General features: G+C 47.1%; 1 protein-coding gene across 1 annotated transcript in view; it reads left to right on the top strand.

Moving 5' to 3' along the window:
- COL5A2 (collagen type V alpha 2 chain) overlaps nucleotides 1–13,049 on the top strand; it is a 525,281-nt gene that overhangs the window by 237,343 nt on the left and 274,889 nt on the right. The window contains exon 4 of the mRNA XM_069733787.1: nucleotides 5,718–5,750. Coding sequence (XP_069589888.1) covers nucleotides 5,718–5,750 — 33 coding nt within the window. The remainder of the gene's footprint in view (nucleotides 1–5,717; nucleotides 5,751–13,049) is intronic.

The following is a 13,049-nucleotide window of genomic DNA, read 5'->3' as shown; positions in this document are numbered from 1 at the left end:
ATGCAGCACATAAACACATGTTCACATTGGCCATAAAACACATAAAACCTACAAGAGAAAAAATGAGCAAAAACCCTACTGTAACTAAGTAAATAAAAAGCAAAAAGTGCATTTAAATAACTCAGAGTTTTTAGTAATACTGTTTTTGATCAAAAATACCATAAAGCCATCCCACTATGACAAGGTAACTCTGATCGGGACAGTCCTACACTGTCTAATATTAAAAACATTACCATGTGTCAAACGCTTCCGTTTTAGCAGTGGGCTCTCACACAGAGCCCTGCCACACAGATCTCCTCTATCCAGATGAGTGAGGAAGTCACACAAGTTTTTGAACACACCTATATGAGTACCAAGTATTTCTACATCATACGTGCCCTGCTGGTGAATGTGGCACGAGCTTCCCTGACGGAGAGACTGGTATACCATGTGAATACTGCTGTACAGCCTCCGTTTGGTGCCCTATGTGGGGAGATATTTGGAAATGCTTTGTGCTTATGGCTTGCTGAGAAATATGCAATAACTTGTATTAAATTCTTACCGAATGTGACAAAAATCCTTCTTTACGCATGACGTAAGGGGGTACATGTGACTCATGACCACCTTTACTGGCTTAAACGCCTAACCTTAATTACTTACTGCATTGGATCTCTCCTAAACTGCCTTATCGTAAGATCCCCTCCTGAATAAAGACATTACACCAGATTTGGATTAAATGGCCACAGCAGCCTTTTATTAAACATAAATACAACATGTAAACAATATCCCCCAGTGAGTGGTGGTCCTCAAAGCCTCAAAAATAACCTTGCAGAAATTCAAATTGTGTACCTTGGCCTCCAGGCTTAGTCTTGCCTCCAGCTGCTAAGCACCAGCTCGAAAGCAGATAATGACCAACCCGGCCAAACCAACTGATTACCAAATCCTTTAATCAGCCCCTCCATGGGCTGATCTACCACATCCACTCACAATCCACTCCGGGGGAGTCCAGGACCACCAGAGGTCCCCCCCTAGAATCCACCATTCTCCTCTTTCCGCCAACTTCGAGGACCTCCCTCCCCCGCCTAACTGGTATGACAAAAATTTCTCCTTTCCCTTGAACAAAAACATAACCTTAAAATAAACACGATTAAACAAAATCGAAACAAGCAAAAGGGAAGGTGGGTGGGGATTTCAGCCACTGCCAGACCAGCAGGTGAGCGTGGCAGTTGCTGAGGTGAAATTGTCGATTTCTTATCCAAATCACCCCATCAGTAAGCTCCCCCCGCTTGCTCCTCCATGCCTCATCCAAACCCCGCCCCATTCTGTCCAAATTCAAAAGTACACAGCCCAAGCAAATTATTTAAAGCCGACTTGCCCTTGCCCACCCTGAGGCTCTGCCATTCCCCGTGACCCCGTCATGCTGGCCTCCCTTGAGGACCAGGGGCCCAGTATGGCCTTTCCTTACACACGAAAATAGCAGAGGACACAGGTATAGCAGTGGTCTCTATTACATGGGTGTCCATGTGTATGCACACTTCGGGAAAGACTGGAGGTAATGCTATACAATAAAAAAAATGGCCATTACTTACAGAGTGAAGTCACTGCCACTCACGTCCTGCCACTTTCTCCCGGGCTGCAGTGGTGACGCCCCATCTGCGACACCTGACAGCTGCTCTGGCCAGCAGTCAGGTACAGTCTATGGCTGCTTCACCACTGAGGCCAGAGTCAGGTGAGAGCAGTCATTTGTTGTAGATGGGATGTCATTTCTGCAGGCATGGAAAGAAATAATAAAGGATCAATAGAGCAGTGGTGTTGGAGTGGCAGGGACTGCAAGAGATCAGTAATGCACATTTCCTTATTTTAAAGCATTACCTACCCGCTGCATCAATTTTTAAAGAAAAGAGACAGACAGACAGTTTTATTAAGTTATTTACTTTCATTTTTCATTTTAAAACTAAATATATGATTTAAATCAATTTTAATTAGGGCTAATTACCCTTTTTTGCTGCTTTCATGCAGAAAAAAAGGTTACCAAGTGCACAGATCTGTATTCCAAGGCTAGGGTACCGACCTCTCAACTATGAGTGCTGAGAGCAGCACGTTCTTCTATAGACAACCTTGTATAGAAGAGAGCATGCTTCTCTTGTCACCAGGGCCACAGATCAGGGGATGAGTGTATGAACTGGGTCTGCCCGAAGCTCCCACTGTGTCTGCAGCATGTTCTTGTCTAGCAACCTTGTATAGAAGAGAACATGCTACGCTTCTCACCAGGGCCACAGATCAGAGGGACAGGAGTGCATGAGCTGGGTCTGCTCGGAGCTCCCACTGTGTCTGCAGCATGTTCTTCTCTAGAAAACCGTGTATAGAAGAGAGCATGCTGCGCTTGTCACCGGGGCCACAGATTAGCGGACGAGTGCATGAACTGGGTCAGCTCCCACTGTGTCTGCAGCATGTTCTTCTCTAGACAACCTTGTATAGAAGAGAACATGCTGTGCTTGTCACCAGGGCCACTGATCAGTAGACAGGAGTGCATGAGCTGGGTCTGCCCTGAGCTAGCACTGTGCTTGCAGCTTGTTATTCTCTACACAACCTTGTACAGAAGAGAACATGCTGTGCTTGTCACCAGGGCCACAGATCAGAGGATGAGTGCATGAGCTGGGTCTGCCCAAAGCTCCCACTATGTCTGCAGCATGTTCTTCACTAGACAGCCTTGTACAGAAGAGAGCATACTGCACTTGTCACCAGGGCCACAGATCAGAGGACGAGTGCATGAGCTGGGTCTCCCCTAAGCTCCCACTATGTCTGCAGCATGTTCTTCTCTAAACAACCTTGCATAGAAGAGAACATGCTCTGCTTGTCACCAGGGCCACAGATCATTAGACAGGAGTGCATGAGCTGGGTCTGCCCTGAGCTAGCACTGTGCCTGCAGCTTGTTATTGTCTACACAACCTTGTACAGAAGAGAACATGCTGTGCTTGTCACCAGGGCCACAGATCAGAAGATGAGTGCATGAGCTGGGTCTGCCCTAAGCTCCCACTATGTCTGCAGCATGTTCTTCACTAGACAACCTTGTGCAGAAGAGAGCATGCTGCGCTTGTCACCAGGGCCACAGATCAGAGGACGAGTGCATGAGCTGGGTCTGCCATAAGCTCCCACTATGTCTGCAGCATGTTCTTCTCTAGACAACCTTGCATAGAAGAGAACATGCTGTGCTTGTCACCAGGGCCACAGAGCAGTAGACAGGAGTGCATGAGCTGGGTCTGCCCTGAGCTAGCACTGTGCCTGCAGCTTATTATTCTCTACACAACCTTTTACAGAAGAGAACATGCTGTGCTTGTCACCAGGGCCACAGATCAGAGGACGAGTGCATGAGCTGGGTCTGCCCTAAGTTTCCACTATGTCTGCAGCATGTTCTTCTCTAGACAACCTTGTATAGTTGAGAACATGATGCGCTTGTCACCAGGGCCACAGATCAGGGGACAGGAGTATATGAGCTGGGTCTGCACGGAGCTCCCACTTTTTCTCCAGTATGTTCTTCTCTAGACAACCTTGTATAGTTGAGAACATGATGCGCTTGTCACCAGGGCCACAGATCAGGAGTATATGAGCTGGGTCTGCACGGAGCTCCCACTGTGTCTGCAGCATGTTGTTCTCTAGACAACCTTGTATAGAAGAGAACATGCTGCGCTTGTCACCAGGGCCACAGGTCAGAGGACAGGAGTGTATAAGCTGGGTCTGCCCGGAGCTCCCACTGTGTCTGCAGCATGTTATTCTCTAGACAACCTTGTATAGAAGAGAGCATGCTGTGCTTGTCACTAGCGCCACAGATCAGGGGACGAGTGCATGAGCTGGGGCTGCCCAGAGGTTCAAAGGTGTCTGCAGAATGTTCTTGTCAAGACAACCTTATATAGAAGAGAACATTCTATGCATGTCATGAGGGCCACAGATCAGAGGATAGGAGTGAATGAGCTGAGCCTGCCTAGAGCTCCCACTGTGTCTGCAGCATGTTTTTCTCTAGACAACCTTGTATAGAAGAGAACATGCGGCACCAGGGCCACAGTTCAGGGGACAGAAGTGCATGAGTTGGGCCTGCCCAGAGGTCCTACTGCTTCTGCAGCATGTTCTTCTCTAGACAGCCTTGTATAGAAGAGAATATGCTAAGCTTGTCACCAGGGCCAAAGATCCAGATCTCAGAGAGACCTGTTAGGAGCAAGGGTCACGGAGAAGTTGTGTGGAAAGCAGACCTGCAGTCTGTGCCATGGTGACAAGTGCAACTGTAGCCTGTTCTCTTCTACCCAAGGGTGTAAAATAAAGCACACACTAGAGTCACAGTGAGAGCACTGAGCCAACCAAACCCATGCACTTCTCTCACTATGGACACTGTGTACAAATGGACCACATGCATTCTATGTTGACTGCTCTCCCCCTGCAAACATAGTTTGGGGATCAATTCTCCAGATTTGGAGCACAGGTCTGTGTGTAATAGTATGCAGGTACTGAGTATGTCACCACGGAATAGACAGACCAACAGTTGAGGGGTTTAATAACAGGAATCAGGTTCTCCTCCCAGGGAGGAAGCAGTGGACTATAACTAGCAATAAAACAGTGCAAAAATATGGGAGTCAAACAGTGTAACAGAATTAAGAAGGATTTCTTGAGAAAAAGAACATTTATCAGTCTGACGAGGACTTGCTTGAAGGGTCGTCTTCTCCAACGTAGGCACCAACAAACAGCGGCACTTGTCGTCCCTCTGTTGTTCATGGGCTGAGTAGTCTCTAGGAGCCCGCTGCCTGGGGTTTCGGGAGTTAATGTGAGGCTCTGAGTCTTTAGCTTTTACAGCACAGCCTATCTCGGGAAAACAATGGTCAGTCTATTATTAAGTCTCTCACCGGGAATTAAGGGCTCGGCACTGATACCGTGGGTACCAGGGGTCACAGTCTCTGTACTGATACCGTGGGTAACAGGGGGTCACAGTCTCTGCATGGGCCAATGTCTCTGCATGGGTCTCCAAGCGCCCCTCTCCAGTCACAGCAGAGTCCGCTTTCATGTACTCACAAGATGCAGTCTTTCTGGGCAGTCTCCCTGTATTTGTCCTCTGACCAGGAGCTCTCTCTCGGTGTGCAGCTGCGCCCTGCTCTGACCACTGCACACGCAGCTGTTCCTTGCGCGTGCACCTTTCCCGCTCTCTGCCCGGCTTCCTTCCTGTCCCAGTCTCCACGTCTGCCCCCTGGGGAAGCTGTAGCACAGCTCAATGGTTCCAAGCACAGAGCCGAAAAGGTAACCGCCCCTGGACTCTTCTTGTGCTTCACCTCCTTACATGTGCACTTGGCAAACCATACAGTGAAGATATAGAGTACGAATCTATGCACCTAACAACTATTTTCATGAAAGATAGTGAACCTTATTACAAAATATAAATGTAAATTAAATTTCTAGTTTAAAAATAAGCAAAAAAAAACGCAGTACAATTTGTATGCTCCTTGAGCATCTGAGCACACTAAGGTACTAAAGTCAAATTTTAATGACTTGTCCTATTCTTGCCACACTACAACATATTGTTAACCTAAGAGATCATTTTTTTTCTTCCTTAAAAAATAAAAGGAATGTAATTAAAATTTAATATACAGTTTTCATCTTTAAGTTATATTTCTGAAGGAGAAGATGTGTCACTCTGTTATTCTAAAGCATTTTACCATTATAGTTTTCTAAATGGATCTGTATACATTTTGTTCTTTTAGGGCCAAAAAGGAGAACCTGGTGATGTGCCATCTGTAAGTTTTTGTAGTTTTAGTGCTTTTTTTCCAGAAAAGATTTGATCAAAATGATGTAAAGAAATGTGTAATACAGTAACTACAGTAAATTACATACATATAAAATATATTGGCAGAATTTAAGCCATTAAAGAGAATCTGTCACTTGCTCAAAAAATTGCATTAAATACTTTGTAAAAATCTCTGAGCTCCACTGATCCAGACACCTTTTTTTTTACATTTTGTGCTCCATTGCACATTAACATGTATTGCTTTTGGAGCTCAATATGTGAAATCTTTGCTTGCAGTCCAACTTGGCACTTCGTCAGAATTTTCTCTGGGGGTGTGCGCCTTCACCCCTCTCCTCCAGATGCTGTCAATCACAGCTCATCAGCATCTAAGACTGATAGACTGTTAGATCAGCCACAGAGTTGTGATTGGCAGTGTTTAGTAGGGGTGAAAGTGCAAGCTCCCAGAGAAGACTGAAGAAATGTGGAGTTGGAGTGCAAGCAGAAACTTCACAAATTGCTCTCAAACAGTAATAAATGTGAATATCTCTGCAACAAGGAAAAAAAGCAACAGAATCAGAGGAGCTCAGAGATATTTACAAGGCATTTAACCACTTTTTGAGCAAGAGAAAGACAAATTAGATGTATAAAAACTATAACATTGTTTGGTTACCTGCTAAGAGGTATTTTAATATCAAGCAGCCATGTAAAGAAACACTCCCATCAAAGTTTGTATCCTCTTAAAGGGAAGGTACCGCGTTTGTAGGTCATTAATAAATCACTGTAATGTAGCATAACATGCTATAACCAAGTTTTAAATGCATGTGAAACATATTTTGTGTGTTATATGAGTTAATAGAAGGCACTGGGGGCTGACATCTTGGTTTTGCAGCAGTAGCACGACAATATCAGTGTCATATTATGGCACCCCATGGATATAGGAGATAATAGACCGGCGCTGAGCCTATCTCTAACATTGCAGCAGCATTAGCAGTGAGCTGGGCACGCCTCTGTGGGCTGCACAACTCACTGCTGTAGGTGTGACTGGCCGCCATTTTATTATAGCCCAGTGCTATCTGCCGAGCTCCACTTACTCTATCACAGGAGAGAAGCGCTGACTGGAGCCGGAGGATGGAGAGTGGGGAGTTCGGGTGATTTACCTCCGTGCTCCTCTGTACTCCAGTCCAGGCACTGCTCTGTGTGTCCTGAGCAGACATCCTCTGCTCCTCACATGCTGCCCTGTGTGCTTCTCCTGCTTTGTCTCCGCCTCCCCCCTCACACACAGTCCCTGTGATCTCCAGTAAACTGCACTCACAGCCTACAGAGAGGGAGCTGACACCTGGGGAGAAAGAGCAGGAGAGCTGACAGGTCAGGGATTAAGGTGGGGGAAGGGGGGATGGCAAGAATATTATTCACAAAACAGGAGAGAAGTAGCATGCACACAACAGGGATCACATACCCTTCCTCCATATATCTCTTCTGTGATCTCCCATAGGCCAGCACTCTGCTCTCCTGAAATACTCTGTGCTGCAGTCTACCTGTTTCTTCCCCATATATCTCCCTCTGTGACCCGGGAGGTGACTATCTCTCCCCATGGGTGCTGTCTCTCTCCCTATGTGTGCTCTCCATCCCCCTGTGCCTGCTCACTCTCTCCCCCTGCATGTCTCTCTCCCCATAGGTCGCTCTCGCTCCTATGCACTCCTCTCCCCCTGCATGTCTCTCTCCCCATGGGTCGCTCTACTTCCTCTCACCCTGCATGTTTCTCTCCTCATGGGTCGCTCTCCCTCCTCTCCCCCCTGCATGTCTCACTCCCCATGCGTCGCTCTCCCTCCTGCATGTCTCTCTTCCCATGAGTCGCTCTCCCTCTCCCCCTTCCATGTCTCACTCCCCATGTGTGCTCTCCATCCCCTTGTGCCTGCTCACTCTCTCCCCCTGCATGTCTCTCTCCCCATAGGTCGCTCTCGCTCCTATGCACTCCTCTCCCCCTGCATGTCTCTCTCCCCATGGGTTGCTCTACTTCCTCTCACCCTGCATGTTTCTCTCCTCATGGGTCGCTCTCCCTCCTCTCCCCCCTGCATGTCTCACTCCCCATGGGTCGCTCTCCCTCCTGCATGTCTCTCTTCCATGAGTCGCTCTCCCTCTCCCCCTTCCATGTCTCACTCCCCATGGGTCGCTCTCGCTCCTCTTCCCCCTGCATGTCTCATTCCCCATGGGTTGCTCTCGTTCCTATGAACTCCTCTCCCCCTGCATGTCTCTCTCTCCATGGGTCGCTCTCCCTCCTCTCACCCCTGCATGTCTCACTCCCCATGGGTCGCTCTCCCTCCTGCCTGTCTCTCTTCCCATTAGTCGCTCTCGCTCCTATGCACTCCTCTCCCTCTACATGTCTCTCTCCCCATGGGTCGCTCTCCTTCCTCTCCCCCTGCATGTTTCTCTCCTCATGGGTCGCTCTACCTCCTCTCCCCCTGCATGTCTCTCTCCCCATGGGTTGCTCTCCCTCTCCCCCTGCATGTCTCTTCCCATGGATCGCTCTCCCTCCTCTCCCCCCCTGCATCTCACTCCTGTTGTGAGTTCTGTTTTTGGGCTCCCTCTGGTGGTTACTGATGGTACTGGGTGACTTGTGTTCTCTGCGGTCTCTGGTGTCCACCTGTTCCATCAGGATATGGGAGTTTCCTATTTAACCTGGCTTTCTTGTCATTTCCTCGCCGGCTATCAATGTAATCAGTGTGTCTTATTACCTCTGCTACCCGCTTCTGTATTCTTCAGGACAAGCTAAGTTTTGATTTTCCTGTTCCACGTTTTGCTTAATTTTTGTCTTAGTCCAGCTTGCAGATATGTGATTCCTTGCTGCTGGTTGCTCTAGTGGGCTGAAATTACTCCTCATGTTCCATGAGTTGGCACATGAGTTCAAGTAATTTCAGGATGGTTTTTTGAAGGGTTTTTCGCTGACCGCGCAGTTCACTTTTGTATCCTCTGCTATCTAGCTTTAGCGGGCCTCATTTTGCTGAATCTGTTTTCATAACTACGTATGTGCTTTCCTCTCATTTCACCGTTATTACATGTGGGGGGCTGCTATTTCTGTGGGGTGTTTCTCTGGAGGCAAGAGAGGTCTGTGTTTCTTCTAATAGGGGAAGTTAATCCTTCGGCTGGCGCGAGACGTCTAGGAATCATCGTAGGCACGTTCCCCGGCTACTGCTAGTTGTGTGTTTAGGTTCAGGATCGCGGTCAGCTCAGGTTCCATCACCCTAGAGCTTGTTTTGTTTTTGTGCTTGTCCTTTTGTGATCCCCTGCCATTGGGATCATGACAGTATAGCCGGCCAAAAGTGGTAATCGTATTGGCTGAAGTAGGAGGAAAAGTAGTCTGAGGAAGGTTTTTTTTTTTTTTTTTCCCCTCCTCAGAGTTTGCTGCCCAGCCTTAATTGCAGCCTGGCTGCTTCTTACCTCCTCTTAATCCTTGAATGGCTCTGACCTCAGCTGTTTATCATGGACGTCCAGAGTTTGGCTTCCAGCCTGAATAATCTTGCTGCTAAGGTTCAAAATATACAAGATTTTGTTGTACATGCTCCTATGTCTGAACCTAGAATTCCTATCCCAGAGTTTTTTTCTGGAGATAGATCTAGTTTTCTGAATTTTAGGAACAATTGCAAGTTGTTTCTTTCTTTGAAATCTCGCTCCTCTGGAGACCCTGCTCAGCAGGTCAAGATTGTTATATCTTTCCTGCGGGGTGACCCTCAGAATTGGGCATTTGCATTGGCACCAGGGGATCCTGCGTTGCTCAATGTGGATGCGTTTTTTCTGGCATTGGGTTTGCTCTATGAGGAACCTAACCTAGAGATTCAGGCTGAAAAAGCTTTATTGGTTCTCTCTCAGGGGCAAGATGAAGCAGAAATATATTGTCAGAAATTTCGGAAATGGTCGGTGCTTACTCAGTGGAATGAGTGCGCCCTGGCTGCAAGATTCAGAGATGGCCTTTCTGAGGCCATTAAAGATGTTATGGTGGGGTTCCCTGCGCCTACAGGTCTGAATGAGTCCATGACTATGGCTATTCAGATTGATCGGCGTTTACGGGAGCGCAAACCTGTGCACCATTTGGCGGTGTCTTCTGAACAGGCACCTGAGACAATGCAATGTGATAGAATTCAGTCCAGAAGTGAACGGCAAAACTATAGGCGGAAAAATGGGTTGTGTTTTTATTGTGGTGATTCAGCTCATGTTATATCAGCATGCTCTAAACGCACAAAAAAGGTTGATAAGTCTGTTGCTATTAGTACTTTACAGTCTAAGTTCATTCTGTCTGTGACTCTGATTTGTTCATTATCATCCATTTCCGTCGATGCCTATGTGGATTCAGGCGCTGCCCTGAGTCTTATGGATTGGTCATTTGCCAATCGCTGTGGGTTTAGTCTGGAGCCTCTGGAAGTTCCTATTCCTTTGAAAGGAATTGACTCTACACCTTTGGCTATGAATAAACCTCAGTACTGGACACAAGTGACCATGCGTATGACTCCCGTTCATCAGGAGGTGATTCGCTTCCTGGTACTGTATAATTTACATGATGTCTTAGTGCTTGGTCTGCCATGGTTACAAACTCATAACCCAGTCCTGGACTGGAAAACAATGTCTGTGTTAAGCTGGGGATATCAGGGGGTTCATGATGATGCACCTCCGATTTCTATCGCTTCATCTACTCCTTCTGAGGTTCCGGTATTTTTGTCTGATTATCGGGATGTTTTTGAGGAGCCTAAGCTCAGTTCGCTTCCTCCTCACAGGGATTGCGATTGTGCTATAGATTTGATTCCTGGCAGTAAATTTCCTAAAGGTCGTTTGTTCAATCTGTCAGTGCCAGAGCATACTGCTATGCGGAATTATGTTAAGGAGTCCTTGGAAAAGGGACATATCCGTCCATCTTCGTCCCCTTTGGGAGCAGGTTTTTTTTTCGTGGCCAAAAAAGATGGTTCCTTGAGGCCTTGTATAGATTATCGTCTTTTGAATAAGATTACAGTCAAATATCAGTATCCTTTGCCATTGTTGACTGATTTGTTTGCTCGTATTAAGGGGGCTAAATGGTTCACTAAGATTGATCTTCGGGGTGCGTATAATCTTGTGCGGATAAAGCAGGGTGATGAGTGGAAAACCGCATTTAATACGCCTGAGGGCCATTTTGAGTATTTGGTGATGCCTTTTGGACTTTCTAATGCTCCTTCTGTCTTCCAGTCCTTTATGCACGATATTTTCCGTGAATATCTGGATAAATTTATGATTGTGTATTTGGATGATGTTTTGTTTTTTTCTGATGACTGGGAGTCCCATGTTCAGCAGGTCAGGAAGGTGTTTCAGGTCCTGCGGGCCAATTCTTTGTTTGTAAAAGGTTCAAAGTGTCTCTTTGGAGTCCAGAAGATTTCTTTTTTGGGGTATATTTTTTCCCCTTCTACTATTGAGATGGATCCCGTCAAGGTTCAGGCTATTTGTGACTGGACGCAGCCTACATCTCTTAAGAGTCTACAGAAGTTCTTGGGCTTTGCTAATTTTTATCGTCGTTTCATAACTAATTTTTCTAGTGTTGTTAAGCCTTTGACGGATTTGACTAAGAAGGGTGCTGATGTTGCTGATTGGTCTCCTGCGGCTGTGGAGGCCTTTCAGGAACTTAAGCGCCGGTTTTCTTCTGCTCCTGTGTTGCGTCAGCCAGATGTTTTGCTTCCTTTTCAGGTTGAGGTTGATGCTTCCGAGATTGGAGCGGGGGCGGTTTTGTCACAGAGAAGCTCCGATGGCTCAGTGATGAAGCCATGTGCGTTCTTTTCTAGAAAATTTTCGCCCGCTGAGCGGAATTATGATGTTGGTAATCGGGAGCTTTTGGCCATGAAGTGGGCATTTGAGGAGTGGCGTCATTGGCTTGAGGGTGCTAGACATCGTGTGGTGGTCTTGACTGATCACAAAAATCTGATTTACCTTGAGTCTGCCAAGCGTCTGAATCCTAGACAGGCTCGTTGGTCACTGTTTTTCTCCCGTTTCAATTTTGTGGTTTCATACCTGCCAGGTTCAAAGAATGTGAAGGCGGATGCTCTTTCTAGGAGTTTTGTGCCTGACTCCCCTGGAAATTCTGAGCCCACTGGTATCCTTAGGGATGGGGTGATTTTGTCGGCTGTCTCCCCAGACTTGCGACGTGCTTTGCAGGAGTTTCAGGCGGATAAACCTGATCGTTGTCCGCCTGAAAGACTGTTTGTTCCGGATAATTGGACCAGTAGAGTCATCTCCGAGGTCCATTCTTCTGCGTTGGCAGGTCATCCTGGAATATTTGGTACTAGAGACTTGGTGGCCAGGTCTTTTTGGTGGCCTTCCTTGTCGAGGGATGTGCGTTCTTTTGTGCAGTCTTGTGAAGTTTGCGCTCGGGCTAAGCCTTGCTGTTCTCGGGCCAGTGGATTGTTGTCACCTTTGCCTATCCCGAAGAGGCCTTGGACGCACATTTCCATGGACTTTATTTCGGATCTCCCTGTCTCTCAAAAAATGTCCGTCATCTGGGTTGTGTGTGACCGCTTTTCTAAGATGGTTCATCTGGTACCCTTGCCTAAGTTACCTTCCTCCTCTGAGTTGGTCCCTCTGTTTTTTCAGAACGTGGTTCGTTTGCATGGGATTCCGGAGAACATCGTTTCTGACAGGGGATCCCAGTTTGTGTCTAGATTTTGGCGGACGTTCTGTGTTAAGATGGGCATTGATTTGTCCTTTTCGTCTGCATTCCATCCTCAGACGAATGGCCAGACGGAACGAACTAATCAGACCTTAGAAACTTATTTAAGGTGTTTTGTTTCTGCTGATCAAGATGACTGGGTTACCTTTTTGCCGCTTGCCGAATTTGCCCTTAATAATCGGGCTAGTTCTGCTACCTTGGTTTCTCCTTTCTTTTGTAATTCGGGGTTTCATCCTCGTTTTTCCTCTGGTCAGGTGGAGCCTTCTGATTGTCCTGGAGTGGACGTAGTGGTGGATAGGTTGCATCAGATTTGGAGTCATGTGGTGGACAATTTGAAGTTGTCCCAGGAGAGGGCTCAGCAGTTTGCTAATCGCCGTCGCCGCGTGGGTCCTCGACTTCGTGTTGGGGACTTGGTGTGGTTGTCTTCTCGTTTTGTTCCTATGAAGGTCTCTTCTCCTAAGTTTAAGCCTCGGTTCATCGGTCCCTATAGGATCTTGGAAATTCTTAACCCTGTGTCGTTTCGTTTGGATCTCCCGGCATCGTTTGCTATTCATAATGTGTTCCATCGGTCGTTGTTGCGGAAGTATGAGGTACCTGTTGTTCCTTCGCTTGAGCCTCCTGCTCCGGTGCTGG

This window comes from Ranitomeya imitator, chromosome 7 (genome assembly GCF_032444005.1).
Source record: "Ranitomeya imitator isolate aRanImi1 chromosome 7, aRanImi1.pri, whole genome shotgun sequence".
Lineage (NCBI taxonomy): Eukaryota > Metazoa > Chordata > Amphibia > Anura > Dendrobatidae > Ranitomeya > Ranitomeya imitator.
The sequence above is the reverse complement of the archived record's forward strand: the minus strand, read 5'-3'. Positions and strand labels throughout refer to the sequence as shown.